Source organism: Penicillium bovifimosum (assembly GCF_028826915.1).
Source record: "Penicillium bovifimosum strain IBT 22155 chromosome Unknown utg000005l_segment0_segment0, whole genome shotgun sequence".
In the NCBI taxonomy this organism is placed as follows: Eukaryota; Fungi; Ascomycota; class Eurotiomycetes; order Eurotiales; family Aspergillaceae; genus Penicillium; species Penicillium bovifimosum.
Genome location: NW_026622714.1, coordinates 2,700,354 through 2,722,525, shown reverse-complemented (window position 1 = coordinate 2,722,525; position 22,172 = coordinate 2,700,354). Strand labels below are relative to the sequence as shown.

General features: G+C 50.5%; 11 protein-coding genes across 11 annotated transcripts; 7 read left to right on the top strand and 4 right to left on the bottom strand.

The window, feature by feature from the left end:
- Positions 1-242: 242 nt before the first annotated feature.
- N7515_006222 (rRNA-processing protein UTP21) lies at positions 243-2,943 on the top strand (the record flags this gene model as incomplete). The annotated part of the gene is made up of 4 exons (XM_056666966.1): positions 243-1,277; positions 1,329-1,586; positions 1,642-2,280; positions 2,338-2,943. The coding sequence occupies 4 exons, from the start codon at positions 243-245 to the stop codon at positions 2,941-2,943; spliced, it is 2,538 nt and encodes an 845-aa protein (XP_056520562.1).
- Positions 2,944-3,809: 866 nt separating this feature from the next.
- On the top strand, positions 3,810-5,123 carry N7515_006221 (uncharacterized protein; the record flags this gene model as incomplete). Its single annotated transcript, XM_056666965.1, has 1 exon — positions 3,810-5,123. The coding sequence occupies one exon, from the start codon at positions 3,810-3,812 to the stop codon at positions 5,121-5,123; it is 1,314 nt and encodes a 437-aa protein (XP_056520561.1).
- Positions 5,124-5,584: 461 nt separating this feature from the next.
- Positions 5,585-6,332, bottom strand: N7515_006220 (rRNA-processing FCF1 family protein; the record flags this gene model as incomplete). The annotated part of the gene is made up of 4 exons (XM_056666964.1): positions 5,585-5,666; positions 5,722-6,078; positions 6,144-6,206; positions 6,262-6,332. 4 exons carry the CDS (start codon positions 6,330-6,332, stop codon positions 5,585-5,587), a joined length of 573 nt encoding a protein of 190 aa, XP_056520560.1.
- A 234-nt stretch (positions 6,333-6,566) lies between these two features.
- Positions 6,567-6,990, top strand: N7515_006219 (uncharacterized protein; the record flags this gene model as incomplete). The annotated part of the gene is made up of 3 exons (XM_056666963.1): positions 6,567-6,602; positions 6,706-6,725; positions 6,786-6,990. 3 exons carry the CDS (start codon positions 6,567-6,569, stop codon positions 6,988-6,990), a joined length of 261 nt encoding a protein of 86 aa, XP_056520559.1.
- N7515_006218 (S-methyl-5-thioribose-1-phosphate isomerase) lies at positions 6,954-8,164 on the bottom strand (the record flags this gene model as incomplete). Its single annotated transcript, XM_056666962.1, has 2 exons — positions 6,954-7,581; positions 7,641-8,164. 2 exons carry the CDS (start codon positions 8,162-8,164, stop codon positions 6,954-6,956), a joined length of 1,152 nt encoding a protein of 383 aa, XP_056520558.1.
- A 1,164-nt stretch (positions 8,165-9,328) lies between these two features.
- N7515_006217 (uncharacterized protein) lies at positions 9,329-10,156 on the top strand (the record flags this gene model as incomplete). Its single annotated transcript, XM_056666961.1, has 2 exons — positions 9,329-9,642; positions 9,904-10,156. 2 exons carry the CDS (start codon positions 9,329-9,331, stop codon positions 10,154-10,156), a joined length of 567 nt encoding a protein of 188 aa, XP_056520557.1.
- A 587-nt stretch (positions 10,157-10,743) lies between these two features.
- On the bottom strand, positions 10,744-11,044 carry N7515_006216 (U4/U6-U5 snRNP complex subunit LSM6; the record flags this gene model as incomplete). Its single annotated transcript, XM_056666960.1, has 2 exons — positions 10,744-10,886; positions 10,939-11,044. The coding sequence occupies 2 exons, from the start codon at positions 11,042-11,044 to the stop codon at positions 10,744-10,746; spliced, it is 249 nt and encodes an 82-aa protein (XP_056520556.1).
- Positions 11,045-11,687: 643 nt separating this feature from the next.
- On the top strand, positions 11,688-12,614 carry N7515_006215 (uncharacterized protein; the record flags this gene model as incomplete). The annotated part of the gene is made up of 1 exon (XM_056666959.1): positions 11,688-12,614. One exon carries the CDS (start codon positions 11,688-11,690, stop codon positions 12,612-12,614), a length of 927 nt encoding a protein of 308 aa, XP_056520555.1.
- Positions 12,615-13,206: 592 nt separating this feature from the next.
- N7515_006214 (RNA methylation protein TRM112) lies at positions 13,207-13,747 on the top strand (the record flags this gene model as incomplete). Its single annotated transcript, XM_056666958.1, has 3 exons — positions 13,207-13,392; positions 13,480-13,669; positions 13,743-13,747. 3 exons carry the CDS (start codon positions 13,207-13,209, stop codon positions 13,745-13,747), a joined length of 381 nt encoding a protein of 126 aa, XP_056520554.1.
- A 394-nt stretch (positions 13,748-14,141) lies between these two features.
- set1 (histone methyltransferase SET1) lies at positions 14,142-17,821 on the bottom strand (the record flags this gene model as incomplete). Its single annotated transcript, XM_056666957.1, has 2 exons — positions 14,142-14,245; positions 14,302-17,821. 2 exons carry the CDS (start codon positions 17,819-17,821, stop codon positions 14,142-14,144), a joined length of 3,624 nt encoding a protein of 1,207 aa, XP_056520553.1.
- Positions 17,822-19,843: 2,022 nt separating this feature from the next.
- gfa1 (glutamine--fructose-6-phosphate transaminase (isomerizing) GFA1) lies at positions 19,844-22,171 on the top strand (the record flags this gene model as incomplete). The annotated part of the gene is made up of 5 exons (XM_056666956.1): positions 19,844-19,848; positions 19,902-19,972; positions 20,032-20,263; positions 20,338-21,893; positions 21,951-22,171. The coding sequence occupies 5 exons, from the start codon at positions 19,844-19,846 to the stop codon at positions 22,169-22,171; spliced, it is 2,085 nt and encodes a 694-aa protein (XP_056520552.1).
- Position 22,172: the final 1 nt, after the last annotated feature.

The following is a 22,172-nucleotide window of genomic DNA, read 5'->3' as shown; positions in this document are numbered from 1 at the left end:
CGCAGTCTCCTGGAGGCATTTGGGTCTTCAAGCGTGGAAAGAGAATCGCAGTCCTAGAGGGTCCCACCGACCTGAAGGGCCCCATCAAGAACTTGGTGGTATTTGGTTCATGGATAGTCGGTTGCTGGGCCGGGGGCATCGAGGTCTGGAGAACAGGCACCTACGAGCATTATGCTAGTCTACGCCCCCAACCTATTCGGGGATCCTCTAGCGAGCAGATATACTCTGGCGTAATGTGCAACATGCCGACCTATCTGAACAAGATGTTTGTTGGACGATCAGACGGAGCGGTTGATATCTGGAACCTTCGCAGTGGAAAACTACTTCACACCTTGCCTGCTTTGTCGGCAGATACTGGGCCTGTCACTGCGATTCAGCCCACCCCTGCTTTATCGCTTGTTGCCATTGCCTACAAGAACGGTGCATTGGCAATTCAGAATGTGAATTCTGGCCAGCTCATCTTGTCTCTTAAGAACGCATCATCCCGCGGTCTCCCAGTGACGTCTATAACTTTCCGAAGCGACGGTTTGGGTGCCGGCCACGATGGTCGCAGCTCAGGTGTTATGGCCACAGCATCGAATGGTAGCGGCGATATTACACTTTGGGATTTGAACAACGGCGGCCGCATTGCCGGCATTCTTCGTGGAGCCCATCAAATGTCGAGCGGCGAAAAGGCAATGGGTGCCAACCGTGTCGAGTTTTTGGACGGACAGCCGGTGCTTGTGTCATCTGGCGATGACAATTCCCTCAAGACTTGGATCTTCGATGCAACCCCATTCTCGCCCATTCCAAGACCCCTTCACAGAAGAAATGGACACTCCGCTGCCGTCAGCGCTCTTGATTTCCTACCTACGTCGTCGGATGGGTCTGAGTCCGGTGGCAAGTGGCTGCTCAGTGCAAGCAAGGATTCCAGTCTTTGGGGGCTTAGTCTGCGCAAAGATAGCCAGCATACCGAGATTTCTCAGGGTAACGTGGAAAGCAAGTCTAAAAAGGCCGGGGCATCGAACAACTTGGATACAATGGCAATCGAGGACCTCAAAGCTCCCGAGGTCACTTGTATTGCCTGCAGTCTCAATCGTGATGGTGGAATGGGAGTCACCACCTCTGGTCCCATCTGGTCGAACCCGACGGTAACCAACGCGGATGCTTCCAATGCGACAGGTTGGGAAAGCGTGGTTACTGGTCATCGGGGCGACAAGTTCGCACGTACTTGGTTCTGGGGTAAAAAGAAGGCAGGTCGTTGGGCATTTGCGACGAGCGATGGAACAGAAGTCAAGGTACGTATCCTGCACATCGGTCGCCTAAACGAATGCTAATTCCTGTGACAGAGTGTGGCGGTCTCACACTGTGGAACTTTCGCTGTCATCGGATCAGCTGGAGGTTCTATCGACATGTTCAACATGCAGTCAGGTCAACATCGACAAAGTTTCCCAGCCCGCCCTCCAGCTTCCCGCACCAGCAAATCCAATGCCTCGGTATTGGCGGCGGCGGCTGCGGCCACAAAACACACCAAAGCCGTCACCGGCTTGATGATTGACAGCTTGAACCGTACTGTTGTCAGCTGTGGCTTAGATGGCAAAGTCAAGGTAAACCCATCAGCTCTTCTCTTCGTGTGCCTGCAAATTGACATATTTTATACAGTTTTGGGACCTCCTCTCCGGAAAGTTCCTCGACGAACTAGACTGGCATCCAATGGCGGCCATCACTGGTCTTCGCTATAACAAGGCGAGCGAATTGGTCGCTTTTAGCTGTGACGACCTCTCTATCCGCGTGATTGACCTCGAAACCAGAAAGCTCGTTCGTGAATTTTGGGGATGTGTTGGCCAGGTCAATGACTTCATCTTCTCCAATGACGGACGGTGGATTGTGGCTGCCTCGATGGACTCGGTGGTGCGCGTATGGGATCTTCCCACCGGCCATCTAATCGACATTTTCCGAGTGTCAAGCACGTGTGTCGCTTTGGCCATGTCCTCAACTGGTGAATTCCTTGCCACCGCGCACGCCGGCGCCATTGGTATCAGTCTTTGGAGCAACCGCAGTCTTTTCATGCCTATCTCAACAAAAAATCTCGATGAGAATGTGATTGAGAACGTTGGTCTCCCGGCAACGTCAGGAGAAGGCGGTGCTGGTCTTATCGAAGCAGCTTTCGCAGAAGTTGCCGAGGAAGACGAGGCAGAAGGCCCCGTGCTGGCCACAGAACAACTACAACACGATATGATGACTCTGAGTCTTGTACCCAAAAGCAGGTGGCAAGCATTGGTTCACCTAGACTCTATTCGGGTAAGTTTCTTCTTGTTTAGCCCGGCTTCAAATTGCTTAACTGACACTTCCAAACAGGAACGTAACCGACCCAAGGAAGCCCCCAAGGCACCGGAGAAGGCTCCATTCTTCCTTCCTTCTCTCCTCGGGTCCAGTGGTCCGGAGTCCGCCAAGCAAGCGTCCGGCGACGAGGTCACTGATGCGGCATCGGTGGCCCAAAGCGCCGAGGCCGAAAGGCTGCGAATTTCCAAGTTGCAAGCTGGTGGAGATCCCACCGCCCAATCTCTGTTTACTCGGTCATTGGCATCCGGGCATAAATCCGGCAACTTCGACTCATTTATCGACCACCTCAAGTCTTTGCCTCCGGCCAAAGCTGATCTCGAGATCCGCTCGCTGGATCCTCGGGTGCGTGACGGGCACTCTGAGTTGTCCGACTTCGTTATTGCCCTGACGAGTCGTCTCAAGTCAAAGAGAGACTTTGAGCTTGTGAATGCCTGGATGGCGGTCTTCTTGAAGATTCATGCCGATACTGTGGCTCTCAGTTCTCGTGATGAGCCTGAGTACCGCCTCTTGCAAGAGGCTCTCGCAATTTGGTCTCGTGAGCAACAACAGGAGGGAAAGCGCTTGGCTGAGCTGGTCGGCTACTGTCGCGGAGTGGTTGGATTCTTGCGATCCGCCCGGTAGTGTGTATATACGGCTTGATATTGTTTTATGACGGTAGAGCCTTTTTTTTCATTTCTTTCATGCTTGTTGCATCCAGTCAATACATGCGGTTGTTTATACATAGTTCGAATTCGATGTACGTACCCCAGAAAAGCCTGCAGGTACTATCTGGCGTGTCGTCTTCAGACCTCCTCTTCTCCCTTTCCGCCCTTTCACGCACTCTTAGTTCAGACTTTCAACCTCTTTAAAGATCAGTTATACCGGACCAAATGGAGAGTCGTAGTCGTTGGAAAGGCCCACCTGCAGGGCTGCCGGGCTTCAATTCCTGACTAATGCAATTTCTTTTCCACCACTAAATCCACCCGACAACGGACAGTCGAAACTTTGCACGCACATTGGCCATGGGAATTCCTCAATTGACGAGGCGTCTTCTTCCGTATGCCGAAAATGTCTCGCTGGGCGGAAAGACAGACGAACAGGCGCTTCCGTGCGTTCAATCTGTTGTCATCGATGGGCCCAGTCTAGTATACCACATCCACCGTCGACTACTTGGTTGGATGGATCCGGACAGTGATGTCCTTGACTATCAACCGACCTGCGACGAGATCAGCCGTGGAGTATGCAGCTATCTCCTCCAATTGAGCCGACTAGGAGTTGAAATGTAAGCCACCTCAAATGGGTTTGAAACAATGCTATATACGGTCCTGATATCTTTTTCCTTCTTTCCGTGTCTCAGACATAAGATATGCTTTGATGGTGCTCTGCCCATCTTCAAACGCAAAACTCGTCTTGACAGGATTGAAAAGCTACGACAACGATTAGAAGTGGCTCGACGGAGCCTGCCTCTTCCTGCATCACCCAAATGCCGCGATGTGATTCCGGCCAATATGGGACAGGTCTGGTGTAGTCGAGTCTTGCCTCGTCGACGTAGAGGCCTTCCAGAGAACCCTTTCATGGTACCAGCGGTCTTCGAGGATTTGCGCAGCCGATGGAACAAGGAACAGCTGCGAAAGGAGGTTGACGATGATATCAGCTGCCTTGCCGCCCATAGTGACTATCCCTGGGCGGATATCACCATCATGGTTCCCGGAGAAGCCGATGTTGAGTGCGCTCGTGTCGCCAGACTCACCGGTTGTGCAGTGTTGACGGACGACTCGGATCTCATGCTCCACGATCTTGGCCCGGATGGCGCGGTTGTATTTCTTGACACCGTGCAAACATCCTCAGGGATATGGGATCCGGCTGAGCCAGATATTCGCGGAATGAGAATTTGCCCACGTGAAATCTCGCGCCGATTGGGGATCACAAGTGTTCAGTGGCTTGCTTACGAATTGCTAAATAACGCTCAACTAAGTCTTGCTGAGCTCACTCGCAAGTCCAAGGACGGCACTAGGGCAACCGAGGATTCGTCTGAATACCGGGAATTTCTTCGAGAATATCAACACGAGACTACAGAGTTCGAAGCGATATGCAGGGCAGGGTATTCAGCTCGACCCTTGGATCCGAGGGTATCGGAGCTCTTCTGGCAGTATGAACTTTCCGATATCTACTGCTCGGGCGAACAAGCGCACATCTATCTCGGAGTGCTCAATGAAGACTCTTCCAGACGATGTGCCTGGGAGCAAGGCCGAACATACAGGAGCCTTGGCTATTCCTTTCTGAACAATTCTCGCCCTGCTGCCAATCGATTCGTTGTCGTGCATGAGTTCGTTCGCAGAGGTGGCAGGGTTGTGGCCGAGGAAATCGCTTTAAGCGGAGCAAAGACCGTTGCCTCCGACTTGGAGCTCCTCCAGGCACGTCTTGCCCATGCGCAAACTACTTTTGGCAATGGCCTGGCGGCGGAAACATTCTGGTATTTGTTCGCTCTGTCCGAGATCTATCGGGATGAATCTAGCACAACCACACTTCCGAGTGCGAAGCAGTTGCAGAGCTTTCTAACATTGGGTCGTATGCTTCAAACTACCCAATGGCCGGACATACACCTTCTTGCTCAGATGCAGGCTGTATTGTATTCTTTACGAATACTGAAACAGCTACTAGATGTCGCGGCTCCTGACGATGACTTGGAGGAACCTAGGCCACTTCTTGCAAGTTTACCTCCATTATGCATAATGATGTCGCGACAAAGAATAGCTCAGAGCTTTGCCGATACTCAATTTGTCCGGATTGCGGTTCGTCAATTGTTAAAAACATACAAATGAGGAGAATATAAATGTACACTGCAAGCCAAATGCATTGTGACCTATGGAATAGAGCGCGGTCACCGGGCCCTAGGGTAAAAAGCTACGGGTCCGTGATGTTTTGTGAGACACATTTGCATCAATGCCTCACTATTGCCCAACATGTTGTGTTCGGGTCCATCAAATCATTCATAGGCGCAAAATTCAGAACACTGAGACGAGCTTTGGAGGAAAGATGATGCTGGTACTCAATGCCACCGTACGGCCGGTTGACAATGTTCTCTGGTCCTGCCAACCGCGACCGGTTGCTTTTAAGGTCCCTGGGAGGGGGGACATAGTCTGCAGTGTCGTTGTTGAGCCTTTCTGGTAAAGAAGGAGAATAATACATATGTGGGTGCCAATCTTCGAGTCATGTGTACAATCGCAGTGATGACAGACGATTGGCGGGTATTGTGCAACAAGGAATCGTTCAAGCAGGTCGCTCATTTTTCGGGGGCATCAGGAAGTCGTTCAATCACATATTTTCCACGAGCGACACTCATGATGGGTGCACCGGGAATCTTGCTATTATGAGTGGTTAGATGATGGGACAGAGGCGATTGGGTCGAAGATAACATACCGAATGCGTCTCTTGAGATCACGATCGTTTGTAGCGATGATGTAGACACGGTGCTTGATGACGCGGTCAACTAGACAGTCATCTGCATAGGTTCCCTTGTGATCGCACTTGACTCGCTCAAATCGAGGGTCTTTGGCTACACGCAGGGCAAGTCGGTATTTCGGGCCGAGTTTTTCCAACTCGGCAAGTACACAATCTGTGATGATCGGTATACATTTGGCATACAAACAATCCAACATGCTTGGGATCACCTCGAGTTTGTGCTGAATGGTGTGGGAAAGGAAATTGGTATCGACCAGCACAGAGTATGGGGGGGGCAAGGGCTGTGTTGAATTGGAAGAACATTGACGAAGGAGCCTGGGGACTAGAAGCGAAGTTGTGAGTATGTCTCTTTGTCCTCAAAACATACGAGTAGCACTTACGCTTCTCTGACAAGATCATCCTTTGCGGCTTTGGCTTTATCTGGCTTTTCTTGGTTTTGCTTCCTATCACCATTGTTAGCGACTCATGGCCGGACTGTGTTGGGGATTTGCGACGTACAGGCGATTATCGCGCATGGAGATAGCTCGCTTGGCCAGCGCAAACTTGCGAGTCTTTTTCTGAACACCCATGATGACGATTTATGAGTGGCGATCTGGTTATGGTGAAGAAGGCCGATTTTTTTTCTTATCGGGAAATCTATCAGGTCGGTCCGGAGGCCTTAGGCTCAGATTGCTGACTAAAATGTCATGCCGCCCCCGGGCAAAGCGGGGACGGACAACCTCTCGGTCCGCTTTGATGTACAAATCCTCTCCTTCAGACGACATACTGTGTACATAACCATCCAGCGCTGTGAAACGCTCATAATGTCCAATCCAAGTCCAGACCTTGACCTTCAAAAGGTAAGGGCCTTCATCAATTGTCTACAGATAGCATCGAATTCCCTGGACTACCCTGCTTGACAACGTCCCTCTCTACCGTTTGACTAGCTAACTCATGACACAGGCATTTGCTGCTGTTGCAAAGTACGTGAGCCTAACCTGAGAGGACATGTATAGATTCACATATTTACATTATACGTATAGGGGTGAACTGACTGCAACGGCCTTGGAACAACATCTCAATGAAATTGAAGCCAAAATGAATGCACTCGATGAACGCATGCAATCCTTTGAGAAGGAACATATTGCTGCAATGGAAGCTGCAACAGAAGCCAGAGCTGCGAATGGGACAGGTCCTAATCAACCAGACAATCAAACAGTGGACTCGTCAAATAATCCACCCAAGTGAAATTGGCCATCGGATCCCTTCTCCATAACCCCGATCTCTGTGATAATACCATCTATCAAACTCGCCGGAGTGATGTCAAATGCTGGGTTCCAAACATTGATCCCTGGTGCGGCGATTTTCACAGTTTCGATCTCCACCTTATCGGTAGTCGTAGATCCCCCGCGGGGACCCTTGATGCTGGTCACCTCGGATGCCGGACGTTGCTCAATGATGATGTCGTCCCCGGATTTTGTGGCCATATCAATGGTTGTGCGTGGTGCTGCGACGAGGAATTTGACACCGTGGTACTTTGCCAATACAGCCAGCGCGTATGTGCCGATTTTGTTGGCCGTGTCACCGTTGGCTGCTACCCTATCAGCTCCCACCACAATTGCGTTCACGCCCACATTCTTATCCGCGAGCAGCGCAGCTGCCATAGAGTCTGTGATGAGTGTAGCTGGAATCTTGTCGTGAACCAATTCGAAGGCTGTAAGGCGAGATCCCTGGTTATAGGGCCTAGTCTCTGTGCAATAAGCGTGTCGCAGGATGTTCTTCGAGGCCAGCGAACGAACCACACCCAATGCCGTCCCGTATCCAGAAGTGGCGAGAGACCTAGCGATTCAGCGTCAGTCAAACCATGCAGCTTATCGCGCAGGTAATTGCGGACTCACCCAGTGTTGCAGTGCGTCAACACAGCAACTTCAGAGCTCCCTGGCTTAGCCGCATGAGTCGCGATCCATTCTGCACCATTGTGCCCGATCCTCTGGTTGTCCTGCAGATCACTTCCCATCATATCCTCCGCAGCCTGGATGAAGGCATCTGCGACTTCGCAGCCCTGTGATCCCGACGTTTTCGTGCGAGCGACCACCACGGCTTCCAACTTGCGCGCAGCATCGGCGAGGTTGACGGCAGTTGGCCTACTCGTCACAAGATATGCAAGCTTCTCTGTAATGTATTGGCACACCTCTTCCGCCCCTTGTGCAAGCTTGCCAGTCTCGATGGCAGATGTAAGTTCGGAGGCTAGAGAAAGCATTGCTACGATTGCAATAGCAGGCGCGCCTCGAACTTTCATGTCTTTGATTGCGTGCCATCCATCTTCTGTCGTTCGCACGGGAATGAATGTTTCGATAAATGGAAGCTGTAATTGATCCAGGATCTCAAGGTTGCCCTTGGAGTACTTGATTGCTTGTAACATCTTTGCGGCGTGATTGTCAAGTGTTCCAGAGCCCCGTGTCAGCCCGCAAGAAAAAGAATCTTGTTGCCCCGCGGCCGCGGGGACGGAACTGTTTACCTAATCAGTGATTATCTCCGGGCTATATCCGAGGAGGAGAGGGCCGTTATCTTACTGTGTAGAAAGAGCAAACAATGTCTTGTCTATACAAAACCTTGAGTGGTAGGAATTTGGGTTCTGCAGCTTTTAACTTTATCAATTATCTTGGATCTTGACAGTTGACTGGCCAGTCTCCTCACATACACAGGGCACGATGCTTTGGTTGAGGCTGGAATAGGCCTAAAGCCCCAGGCAAGCACGGTAACTATTGCATAAGGTTGTCTGTCTGCAATCATTTGTTGGAAATAATATGGCCCTACTAGTACGTTTGACTTCTATTTTTTTAATTTTTATGTCTTGTTTGCAGCTATCTTTCAAAAGCAAGGACGTTAGATCGAGAGATCTGATCGAATGGTAAGAGCGGTGGTGTAGCAAGTCTACCTTGCTCCTGCCTGGGAGGGAAGTGAGAGTCGAGACTTCCCTTGATGATACTGTGATCACTGATCGCACCTTCCAAAACACCAAGTCCTTATTCTCATTTCTTCCCTTCTCCTCAACCCACCACCCTCCCTTCTTTTCTCCCACCACAACTTTCTATCCCCCTCTCTCCGGTGCGTCTCTTCACAGCCGACATCGCACATCGAGTCCTGCATAAAGGGTGATCACGACCTGGCGATGCACCACCTGATTTCTTCGAGTCGTCAAAGGAGCAGACCCTGGAGCGCCATTCCCACATAGCAGCATATATATAAAGCGAGCCAAAGCGAGCCAAAGCGGGTTAATGAGAACATCGTCCTCATCATCATCGTCATCATGATTATACCCATCCCTACCTAGGTCATGGAACCCCGAAAGAAAACCCTCGAGCCAGATGAGGCGGTCACACAGACATGACAACGGCGAAACATGGAGGCCCAAAAGCTCCGAGTCTCGGCGCATGCGGTTCATCAGCGAGCCAGGTAGCTTCCGGGGCTTAAGATTGATCACAACCAGTATCTTCTACTGAAGGTCCTGTGGGATATGGAGCGCCTGACGCTCACGTTGTGAACAAACTTGGCATTGGTCAGTTTTGCCATACCAGGCTCCCAAATGGCCAGCTACACTCGTCACATTTCAGCAATATGTCAACCTCCTAGAGGGCCCGACATCGCCTACCGTCGATATAGGGATTTTCGAGATTTCAACTACCAACAGCGCGAGGTGAGCAAGTTCTTCGACGAAGAACTCAAGCATGACGGCCTGAGAAACACCAACGAGGGAAACATCAATGCCTCACTTGTTAATGTTTCCTCCCTCGTGGCAATCTGTATGTGGCACCCAAATGTGCAGGCCACATGGACACCTCAGCGCGCCAGCCTCGTTGCAAAGTTCCGGAATCCCACCGTGGAGTCGGAGCAGCAGAGGTAACAGGAGGCGTAACCGAAACTTGCGGGGACGAATGCATGCTCGTCGAGATTCTGTACTCGAATTCGCCATCCCACCGAAACTGATCTTGGAAGCGAATGTCAGACAAAAACCACGCCCCCAATGTATTCTGACGCAAGGCCGCGGAGTATATGGCCGCTTTCATGCCGCCTCCCAAGGCCCGCCTAACAAAGAGCCGGTAAGTTGATTTACTTTGCGATCATACATCTCGACAAATCAAGTGCTTATTTGTTGCTTAGGGTGTTTCTAGTGTCCCAGGGCGATGAGGAGCTATGTCCCGACGGCCGTTCCGATTACCAAGACCCGGATTTCCTGCTTCGTATGAAAGGCCTAGCAACGAGGCGGACCCTCTTTAGACCAAGCACCGGGACCGACGAGGACAGTAACCGGGGACCGTGGAGGATGAACAAGTACAAGCATGTCGAGGAGTTCGCAAGCCTGATTTTAGCGGTAGTCCTTTCGGCAGAAGAAGTGTCGGCCCAGGATCGATAGATAAGAGCTGGTTTAATGGGACTCAACGCTGAACTATATTAGGCCATCATCTAATTCCCAGATGTACCTTAACCCCATAGTACAAGATCTTTCAACCGCAGTCTATGCGCCGTAAGTACCAGTATAAATCGCCCTGAATGGAAATGATAGTATTGCTATGCCAGGTACTTGGCGGCAATCAAATGGGGTGAACGACAAATCGTCGCATAGACAGGAAACATGACCAAGTCACCCGGCAAACAAGTGAACCACCAGCGCTGTTATGAACTCCACCAAAATGGCAAACGAAGAAGCGAAAAAAAAGGTCATGGCGGCCAGCTATGTAGCATTAATGTTCCCAAGCTCGCAGTTATCTTCAACTGTGTCACGAGAAGGTTCGGTATGTCGCTACCCGGCATTGTATCCGGGTTTCATAGCCAGAAGTATACCAATAACATAGCAGTGGTATTCAAAAGATGTCTTCCCGGTTCAATTGCAAGTTATCGTAGATGAGCGAGCTCAGTTGATAGCAATCGATTCCCGGATCAACTAGAAGAGATGTAAAGAACTATAGCTCCAGTCAGAAAACCATTCATATCACTTGCAAATCAAACCGGCGAAAAAAGGATAGACCTACCATTGTTTCCTCGAACGAAAGCATCGCCGTAGTTTCGTCGCAGTTTTCCGTTCACGAATTCCTCGGCCTTTTCGAGGGCAATGTTCATGTATCCGTCAACCGATTGCAGTTCGCCTGACTGGAAGTTAGCACCAATTGTGCATATATTCGGGACTGAAGCACATACCCTTGTAGACAACGCCGGAGTTCAATTTCACGATCACAGGCGCGCCGATGATCTCACTCAGAAAGACTGAGGGGTCTTTCCCTTCGGTGGGGGCACTGTTCTCCATATCGGTCCTGTATTTTCAAAGCCTGTTAAACGTCAGACAGAGCAAAAGTAAACTAGATCAGGAGGACATACCAAGTGACGTTGTGTCTCAAAGCTGGCGGAGGGATGAGGGTGTGAGTGACCAGGAAGGCGGTGAGGGTGGTGAGGTGGATTAGTGTGAGAGCACGCGGGGTGGAACTCAAATCAGACGCCGCCTTTATATTCTGCCGGTATTACGGCCATGAAATTAAATGGTTTTGTTTGTTCTGCAGCTAATGGGAAGATTTCAAATGTACACTGTAGATCATGCAGTTCAGCGGTCAGCCAATGAAGCTCGTATGCTTCTAAAAAGGAAACTGCACTGGCGGAGTGCTTTCTAGCGACGAAGCTCCTCGAGTTACTCCGTAGACACGCCAGATCGCTTACAGTAGGCGGTGGGCCGGATGATATCCGACGAGTCTGGAAATATGCGCGTGCCCACGCGGACTACTACTATCACGGTATCACCTCGGTCCTCGAATGATGCACACCGTCGCCCTTTATACTCATCCACTAACTATTTCTGACGATATCCAGTGCTTCACGCCACTTTGGAACACCCGTTGAATCAATATAACACACTTGGTGTTCTTTGGACTCGATAAACCTCGGCCCTGGAAGTCAGAATGAGCTCCTTCTTCAAAAGACCAGAGTGGGCAACGAAGAACGTAGAAGAGGCGGGAACTGAATTCTATCGACGCTCAAAAAACACATATTCTGACATCGTCGCTGCAACCCGAGAAGCACATCGAAAGCCGAAAGCTTCAACGCCCCCCAAAGATCCAAAGCCCAAAGATCCAGAACTGTCAGAAGACGCGAATCCAAAGAAACGGCCTCGGTTATCCGATGAGACCAAGAAGGAGCATGAAGATAGTGATAAGGCTCAGGATAGAGATCTCGAGACAGATGGCGACAAAAGTGTGCTAGCAAAGCCACAAGAGGCCCCAAGCTCAGCGCGTGATTTTTCACCCGCGCCAGTCAATCAATATCAGGCCAGCCCACAACACGGCCCAGAAAAGCAACTGTACACGTTACCACCAAAACCCAAATCCCCGGTGAAACAAATTTCCTTGCCTGTCAAATCACCGATTGTCCTGGTGGATGAACCGAAAACCCAAAGCCCTCAATCTCTTCCGGCACCGACAGTCCAGGCGGTTAAACCGGTAATACGGAGTCCCCAACCTGTCAAACCGACTCCTCCTCCCGCGAATGACCCTGTTGTTCAGATCATAATCTCCTCCGACATTTCAAACACGAAACCATTACTCGTCCAGCGGAAAATGTCACAAAGTCTCGGAGACGTGCGGATAGCATGGTGCAATCGGCAGAATTTTTCACCAGAAATTCAATCATCAGTCTATCTGACCTGGAAGGGCCGACGTTTATTCGACGTGACAACGTGCAGAAGTCTAGGGGCGCAGGCTGTGAAAGGCTCGTCGTCCATTATCGACCTCGAGGATGACAGCCAGGACAGCCAGGACGAGCTGCGTATACATATAGAAGCGGTTACGGATGCACCCCCTTCCGAATCGGCAAATCACTTCGCCCGATAATAACGAATCTCCTGAAGTGTCCCAAATTCCCGACGACCGGGGCGAGCCAATGAAACTCGTTCTCAGAAGTCCTGGATTGGACGATTTCAAAATCAAAGCAAGGCAGACAACGCTGATCTCAAGGCTCATATCTGCTTTCCGGGACAAACAGCAGATCTCTGTGGATCGTGATATCTCCCTCGAGTTTGATGGAGACAAACTAAAACCCGATTCATGTCTTGGCGACTATGACATTGATAATCTAGATCTGGTGGATGTCCTGATCAAATGAAGGAATGAATTTATATAGTAATTAGCAGCTAGTCAAAGCTAACAGCTTCTAGCGAGAATATAAAATAATGAGCCTCATACATACTACATTCCAACCCAGACCGCCCAATATGGTGGATATCCATATCGATCACATGATATCCGATAAGCTGTGGGGCTCTATTTTTTCTTCCTTCTGGAGGGGCCGACAACGTTCAAAGCATTATATCCTACCATTCTCTCGAGACCAGACCATTACTTGCATACCAATCGAAACCTCCAAGACCCTTATATCAGACCTATACCAACCAATCCTCGAAAGCCGCCCCCCAAACCACCCACAATGAAAGTCCTCACCGCCAACTTCGTGACATGCGCCGTAAAGGACTGCAAGACCTCCCCCGCCTCATTCCCCCTACACTTCCACGACGCCGAACTAGAGCAAGAAGAACTAGAGTTCCAGCCCGAATTCATCCGCAACATCCTCCCCCGCATCGACTGGCCTGCCCTATGCACCACCGCCAACGAGGTAGGACATAACCCTAGCCTGTCACCTGCAATCACAATCCCAGATAAGGAATAGCAAAAAAGAGATAAGCTGACGGAGAGAAAATAGCTTGGATTCCCTACTCTCCCGGAATCGAAACCGGAGGGTGATAAGCTGGAGGACGAGCAGACGTTGAAGGACTTGCATAGGCTACTACTGGAGACGCATGTGACGGAGGGCAAGTTGGCTTGTGCGAACTGTGGGCATCAGTACTCTATTAAGGAGGGGATTGCGAATTTCCTTCTTCCTAGTCATCTTGGTAAGTTGATCTTCGTTCTTTCAAATGCGTGTTGATTTGGGAGTCGAGTTTTGCTAATGTTGCTGTGCTTTAGTTTGAATACACAATTCTATGCGCTTTTCACCCCCAATTGCTACGCAAATTGATACCCCCCCGGGACAGAGACCGGTTGTCGAGGACCGATTTCTTTCCTCTCTTTTACTTCTCGTGAAAATCGAGCTATGCGGTGACAAGGGTATCAGTCTTCTACGCTCTAATATTGTTTTCCATGTCAATTTTGGTCCCGGACCATGGTTTTAGAGAAGACTGGCGAAATTCTTTCTAGAATTGTTGATATTGTACAAGATACTGGTAGTTTATGAAATCACGATCGCCCTTGAAACAGGCTTCAATGCTCCCACCCTGAGAACGCCAGTCCGATTGAACGCCACCCGGTAGATGGGAGTCAATATACCTCCCCAATGACCTCGCTAGATAGATTTTGACCATGATATTAATTGAGGAAGCCCTTGCAGCCCGTTGAACCACAGAGGCAGGGAATTCGGTCGTCACTGCCCCACTCGCGCTCGAATTTGTAGTCGTACGTTAACTCCTCATCTGATAGATAATGTTAGCATATTGTGTTGTCATATGAGTGAGGGCAGTTCACAAACCTCTTTCGATATCCCTGAGCGCATAAATCACAATTCGTTTGCTACCATCGACCTTAATGATCTTAGCAGTGCAGTTGGGTGTGCAGCTGTGATTGATGAATCGCGCAATTCCTCCTCTCTTCGTGGCATCAATGACGGTGTTCTCATCAATTCTGAAGAGGTAACTGCTGCCAATCCCGCTCTTGAGGTATCGTCTCTCTCTCATGTCCGCAACCTGCTGTCGCACTTTCTCACCGACATACTCGATGATCATGTCATTTGCTGTGATATTCTCCTCGGCATACAAACCCCAGTTGTGGATAGCGGAACGAGCGAAGCGCACAGGCTTTTTTCGCTTCTTGAGTTGATTGAAGCGAAGAACGTCCCCGTCGCCACTCGCCGTGGGAAGGGCCTGTTTCTGCGCATTGATGTCGGCGATGAGTCGGCGATTGTTGACTCGCGTCGATCGAGACGTCGACTTCGAGATGGTCTTCGCGGCTGCGATTCTGGCAGCTTCAGCTGCTGCCGCTTGAGGGTCTGCCTTGGCATTCGCTTCACGCTCTTCGCGGGCCTTCTGGACTTTGATCCGATGAGGTAGGTACTTGGACTTTTCAGCCTCCTTGATCCTCTTCTGACCTTCCGTCCGGGCAGCACCTGTGGGATTCGGCACATAATAGCCGGAGATACTGACAGCGTCCTGGCCAGTACCGCTTTCCAGACCGTTGAGGGCTTTGATCTCCTTTTGTTTCCAGCCCCAAGCAGCAAGATTTACGATATCAGATTCTGACTGGTCCTGTAGAACCTCTCGCAAGAATCGCAAGTCCTCGTCATCTTTGACCAAGTTTTGCCAGCCATCCAGATCAAGAACGATATTCTCATCGTCCTCGACAGTGGCGCGAGGCTCATCCTTGGATACGCCCCAATCGATCTCAGTTCTCGGCTCATCAATAGACTCGGCCTTGCTCGCTTCGCTGACTGAGAGATCATCATCCTCAGGATGTTTGTGGGTGACATCTCCGGTGAGTTCGTCTGCGGGTTGGTCGTGCGTTGGGACCTTGTCGCCATCTCCTGCAATTTCGTCCTGCACCGTCGTGGGCATCTGCAACTCCTTCTTGACATCCTCATCCCCTGCGATGATTTCGGAGTCGATGCCAAATAGTTCATCGTCCTGCCGCTGCCGCTTTCGTGCTTCATCGTCTCCACTGAGTCGTTTTCTCTTGCCCCTGGGAGACACTTCAAGCTCATCGGAGATTTCGTTCGCGACGTGCAGATCATCTCCGGCTTGACGATCACGCTCTTCACCTTCCCGAGATGAGTCTAAATCCTCTGACTGATACCCTCCATCCTGTTCGTCATGCGAAGAAGTTGAGCTCGCGCGACTAAGGGGACGGCTCTCTCGCTCGTCAACATCCCGGGCAGCAGGAGTGCGCTGGTCGTCATCCGAATCTTCGTCGTCATGCAACTGCTGCAAGCGATGGTACAAGGGCCGAACTTCCTTTTTCCGTAGTGGTTGCCTGCGCCGTTCGTCGAGGAAGGCGGCACCCGCACGGTCAAGACCATGGGCTTTCCGAATACGAGGAAGAGCAAGAATATTCAGACCGGACGATTTGAGAGGGTCTCGTCCACCAGACAATTCACCACGAGAGCCAGGCGTACTCGAGCTACTGTCAAACCGGAAGACAGATTGTTTCGTACCTTCAGGGTCCGAAATACCCAACTTTTCCCGTTTGGCCGCATGTTTACTCGGCTCCAAATAGTCGTACAAAGCCGGAGCGGCGATACGCGATTTGACGTCCTCGAGCAGCTTGTCTCTCAAATCGCGAATGATGATAGACAACACCTCTCGGCACGGATCCAAATCAAGTGCGCGCTGCTTTTTCTCCTCCTCGATATCCAATTCCGCCTCCTTTTTTGTCCGGTCTTTCTCCGCCTGTTTTCGTCGTTCGGTCCGAAGGCGCTCGGGACTTGGGCTTCGCTGGTAGTTTGGGTTGCCGTAAGGATTGCTTTCCATGTTCATGATATAGGTGAACAATGGTTGCATGTGGCATACTCGATAGCAGCGCTCGGTCTCCTGCTCGCCGCGGCGCGAATTCTCGAAAATGATGTAGTAACCGGTTTTGTCACATCGAATTTGCTTGTAGGCGAAGAGTCTGAGCCTCTTTCTCAGATGAGGAACTGTCGTGCTGAGAACCGGGACGTAACAATGTGCAATGAATATATACGGCTCGCGTTTGATCTGACTCAAGATGGGTGTTTCCTCGACCAACGATGGTATGACAGGAGTTCGCGCAGTGGCCCTTGGTCCTTCGGGAATGACAACTCCCGGGCGTAGGGACGACCTGCCGGAGGGACCCTTGGGCGCAGTGGGTGGCGGTTCGCTCTTCTTAATTTGCAACTCCGGTTTTGGTTCAACAACGGGCGGAAGATTAATCTTGGAAGCCAGCCGTTGCGACTCGGCTGCTTTGGCGGCCATCCGATCCGAAACGATACCATCGCGATCCAACTCGACCCTGATCCTGCGTGTGCCAATGCGTTGTTCCTTTTTGCATTCGATGTACGCACGTCGGGCAGCGCTGGATGCTGAGCCCGAACCAATCACCCGGCCTGAGGTGCTGTCTTTGTATTTGATAGAGCAGATCCCCAGAAACCGACCGGTGATGGGATCTGTGCGGTTTTTGATTTCGGCAATATCTCCAAAACTCGAGAACAGCGCGCTGATCGGGGCGATTGGGGTTAACGGATCGAACCCAGTTACCACGACCTGAACCGGAGGCCCGGGACCAATGCTCGTTGCCGCATCGTATGACCATGGCTTCAAAGTATAGGGTGCGGGTCGGTATTTCGTCTTCTGCTTGCAGCCGGAGCCACGGGTATAATTGGCGATCGCGCGACGGGGATCGGGAGGAGCATCGGCTTGACTGTTATTCAGGATATCCACATACTCGAGCTTTTTCTTCTTTTCCTTCGACGAGGTTCGCCTGTCCAAATCGGGGTCATACACAACCTTGCAGCCTGTGACGCGGAGCTCAACAAGCCTTGTCTGCGACTGGGGTGTCGGAGGGGCGTGAATTGGAGTGATTGAGGATTTGGTAGTCTCGGTTTTCGGCCTAGAAGATAAACCCGGGGAAGCTTCGCCTGCGGTCTTCAACTGTGATGGACTAATTTCTTTGCAAGGGGGCGATGACTCCGCATTGGTGACCGGCGTTAGTGTGTCAATTTGTGATGGAACGGAGTTTGCTGCCGGTGGTGGAGGTGGCCCGGTCCTATCCTCCTCACTTTTTGGCTTGGCGGAGGTGGTTGATTCACGCTCCTTGACCGGTGGAGTGCGAGTTTCTGCCCCGTCCGTTATATCGAATTTGAGAGGCTTCTCGACGGTCGCGGGTGCGCCAGAGGCAGTAGACAAGGGAAACTTCGGTGCTTCGGAACGTTGGTCCTCCGCCTGTGATTTCCCTCGTCGTTCCTGTGTCTTGAAGCGCTTCTGCTGAATGACCGACGGGGCGGTCGGGAAGAAGTCTGCAAAGCCAGCCGAAGCGCGTGACATTGTGAGAGGTTGGCTACACGCCAGAAACCGTGGCGCGATCAGAAAGCAGCATCCTTGACCGTGGGTGATTCGGCTATTGCGAACTGATGCGACCGAGAAGGTCCTCGCGGCAGAATCAAAGAAATTAAAATGTTCGAGTTATGGGGGAGGTGTTGATGTCGACTTGTAGAAATAAACGGATCTGAGAGATCAGAAGAAGATAGGAAAAGAATGGTATGCGAAAGGTCAGGAGCCCGGTGAGACTTGAGGTGCCAGCTTTACACGCGAAGTCAAGAGTTTGCAGGAGGCTAAGACGCGATCGAGCGGAAGGAAGTGGAATGGTGGGACCGCGGGACTTTCAACGTTCACGCTTCAAGGGATACAACTCAGGTAGTAAGGGGAATAGAAGAATCACATTCAATCGTAAAGTTGAATAGGCAACATGAAGTTGAAATTCAATTACCCCGTCATTTGGACATGAATGATTAAGCAGTCCGGTCTTTTTTTTTTTCTTCTTTTTTCCCCATGAAAGGACACAGGTGACCTCACCGTGACCAAGCCAGTCACGTTAATTACATTGGTGGACAAGGTACCTAATAAGTATATTCATCACTCATTGGGAATTGGTTTGGTCTTGCATTTTCATTTCATTCATTCACGATTGAGAATAGGGTTGGTTGTAGCCTGGTGATGAGTCTGAGGTCATTGGTAGGTCTTATTGAGAACAAAGCATCCATGGAGTGATCTATTAGTTATGCTTGGACTAGTATGCTCAATGGATATAGAGTAGGTACCTAGCATTAAGCATACATCAATGCATGCACAACAAGATGAGACATATTTAAGCTCACTGGTAAAGCATGGCCCGTGGTGCCTTCCCTGCTCCCGTGCTTTATCAACCTTGGAATCACCAAAGGTCGAGTTTGCTGGATGTACTCCGACGCTCCGTACAAGGCAAAAGAAAGAGTACATAGGTATCCACGTATCGCATACAACATTATGCAGAGTCTATATTGGCCTCCAATGTTCGATGTGCTTAGGTGCAGAAGCAGGCAATAGCGTTGTAGGTACGGAGTACGGATAGAGTAGAGAGTAGTCCTCCATTTAGCCTAACTATTGTGTAGAGGATCTCGCCAAAAAGACATAGAATAGTCAACAGCAAGAAGACAGAGTGTATGTCAAACAATAAGTACATCGTAGAGTCGGCGATAGTGAGCCTCTCCAGGGGCCTGAAAATTGCTTAGATGGCTGCAGAAGCGTGGAACATCTGTCGAACCTTTCCCAAGGTTCCTTTTTCAGGGGACCCTCCCACTAAGGAATGTCCCGGGCCACTAGAAGATATAATTATAGAATTGATCCTTCTATATTGAATCATTTTTCTTTTTTTTCTTTCCTCTTCCGAGCTCCGCCTCATTCTTGTCTCGCCTCGTGGCGGGTGGCCCCGATTAAGAACCGAAAGAAGGAAACCAGTGCCGAAGATGAGAAAACCCACCATAACACCATAACGATATGTAACAAGGTCCTGGGTAACTAAGCACCTCAAGTCTGGGCTGCCAAGCAAAATAGAGAATGAAGAAAAAATAACAAAAAATTACAAAAAAATAAACAGAGTACTATTTGATGTACTCCATACTATCATGAACACTATCACTTTTACTAGTCGTCATGATCTTCCTCTAAATCCTCAAGTTAAGCTACTAAAAGTTCTAAAAAAAACAATAAAGATGTCAATTGTCTTACCAAACCGTAAAAGGTGAGACATCGATTCCCCTGGGAACCAAGTTGGTCCGAGCATCTCCGTTGCCTCATTGGATGAAAGCTTGCACAAGGAAAGAGCTAATAATAATCACATGGCTCCTTCCTCCATCTGCCCCTCCCCTCTATAAATACAAAACCACTGTTCCTTGTCTTCCCTTGCATCTCCTCTATTCTCTTTCCCCTCTCCGCTTCATTCGTTTACCCTTGAACCTCATCTCTTTGTGAATCTGTGATCACCATTGTTTTTGCATCTGCATATTCCCCCTCTTTTCTTTTTTGCCCATCATGTGGTAAGTTGTTTTTGCCTTGTTTTTCAATGATCGGATTACTTACAGGCTTCCAGTGGAATCTTCGGTTACATCAACTACCTCGTCGAGAAGGACCGCCGGTTCATCATTGATACTCTGCTCAATGGTGAGTTGACATTCTCATTGGTTCGAATCCGCTTCTTGCTCACCGTTATTCCCTGATAGGCCTCTCAAGATTGGAGTACCGTGGTTATGATTCCGCCGGTATGGCCGTGGATGGCAACAAGAAGAACGAAGTCTGTGCATTCAAGGAGGTTGGCAAGGTCGCCAAGTTGAAGGAACTCATTGAGGCCAGCGACTACGACATGACCAAGACCTTTGAGTCTCATGCCGGTATCTCTCACACCCGTTGGGCTACCCACGGAACCCCTTCTCGTCAGAACTGCCACCCCCACCGGTAAGTTTTCTCCATTGGCTGGGCTGAACACAACTATTGAGATATTGTGATGCTGATTGGGATGATATTAATAGCTCCGACCCCACCTGGGAGTTCTCCGTCGTTCACAATGGTATCATCACCAACTATAAGGAATTGAAGGCTCTGTTGGAGAGCAAGGGCTTCAAATTTGAGACCGAGACCGACACCGAGTGCATTGCCAAGCTTGCCAAGTACCTTTACGACCAACACCCCGATATCGAATTCACAGTCCTGGCCAAGGCCGTCATTAAGGAACTCGAGGGTGCCTTCGGATTGCTCCTCAAGTCCGTTCACTACCCCCACGAGGTCATTGCTGCCCGTAAGGGTTCGCCCCTGGTCATCGGTGTGAAGACCTCCAAGAAGATGAAGGTGGATTTCGTGGATGTTGAATATTCCGAAGATGGTGTCCTTTCCGCGGAGCAGGCCTCCCAGAATGTGGCAGCCAAGAAGTCTGCCACAAGCCTCCTTGCCCCTCCCGACAAGTCGTTGCTGCACCGCTCTCAGTCCCGGGCATTCCTGTCCGACGACGGCATTCCCCAACCCGCCGAATTCTTCCTTTCTTCCGACCCATCTGCCATCGTGGAGCACACCAAGAAGGTGCTCTACTTGGAGGATGATGACATTGCTCACATTCACGAGGGACAGCTCAACATCCACCGTCTGACCAAGGATGATGGCACCTCCAACGTCCGTGCCATTCAGACCATTGAACTCGAGTTGCAGGAGATCATGAAGGGTAAGTTCGATCACTTCATGCAGAAGGAGATTTTCGAGCAGCCCGAGTCTGTCGTCAACACTATGAGAGGTCGCCTGGACGTGGTCAACAAGAAGGTTACCCTTGGTGGTCTTCGTCAGTACATCTCGACCATTCGTCGCTGCCGACGTATCATCTTCATTGCCTGCGGTACTAGTTACCACTCTTGCATGGCTGTGCGCGGTATCTTCGAAGAGCTCACCGAGATCCCCATCGCCGTTGAACTCGCCTCCGACTTCCTCGACCGACAGGCTCCTGTGTTCCGTGATGACACCTGTGTGTTTGTCTCCCAGTCCGGAGAGACCGCTGATTCCCTCATGGCTCTTCGCTACTGTCTGGAGCGTGGCGCCCTGACTGTTGGCTGTGTCAACGTCGTCGGCTCCTCCATCTCCCTCCTCACCCACTGCGGTGTGCACATTAACGCTGGTCCTGAGATCGGTGTGGCCTCGACCAAGGCGTATACGTCGCAGTTCGTGGCTATGGTTATGTTTGCTTTGTCTTTGAGTGAAGATCGGGCCTCCAAGCAGAAGAGACGCGAGGAGATCATGGAGGGTCTTGGACAGATTTCCGAGCAGTTCAAGCAGATCTTGAAGCTCAACGATCCGATTAAGGAGTTGTGCGCCAAGTTCTTCAAGGACCAGAAGAGTTTGCTCCTGCTGGGTCGTGGTGCCCAGTTCCCCACTGCCCTTGAGGGTGCCCTGAAAATTAAGGAAATCTCATACCTTCACTGCGAGGCTGTCATGTCCGGTGAATTGAAGCACGGTGTTTTGGCACTTGTTGACGAGAACCTCCCCATCATTATGATTCTCACCCGCGACAACCTCTTCACAAAGTCCTTGAACGCCTACCAGCAAGGTAAGTTTCCTATGATTGAACATTCTATATCTGTCCATGACACTAACTTTTCACTAGTCATTGCTCGTGGCGGCCGCCCCATTGTGATTTGCAACCCTGACGACCCCGAGTTCTCGTCCGCACTGACCGAGAAGATCGTCGTGCCCAAGACTGTGGATTGCCTCCAGGGTCTGCTCAATGTCATCCCATTGCAGCTGATCTCCTACTGGCTTGCCGTCGGCGAGGGACTGAATGTCGATTTCCCTCGTAACTTGGCCAAGTCGGTTACCGTCGAGTAAA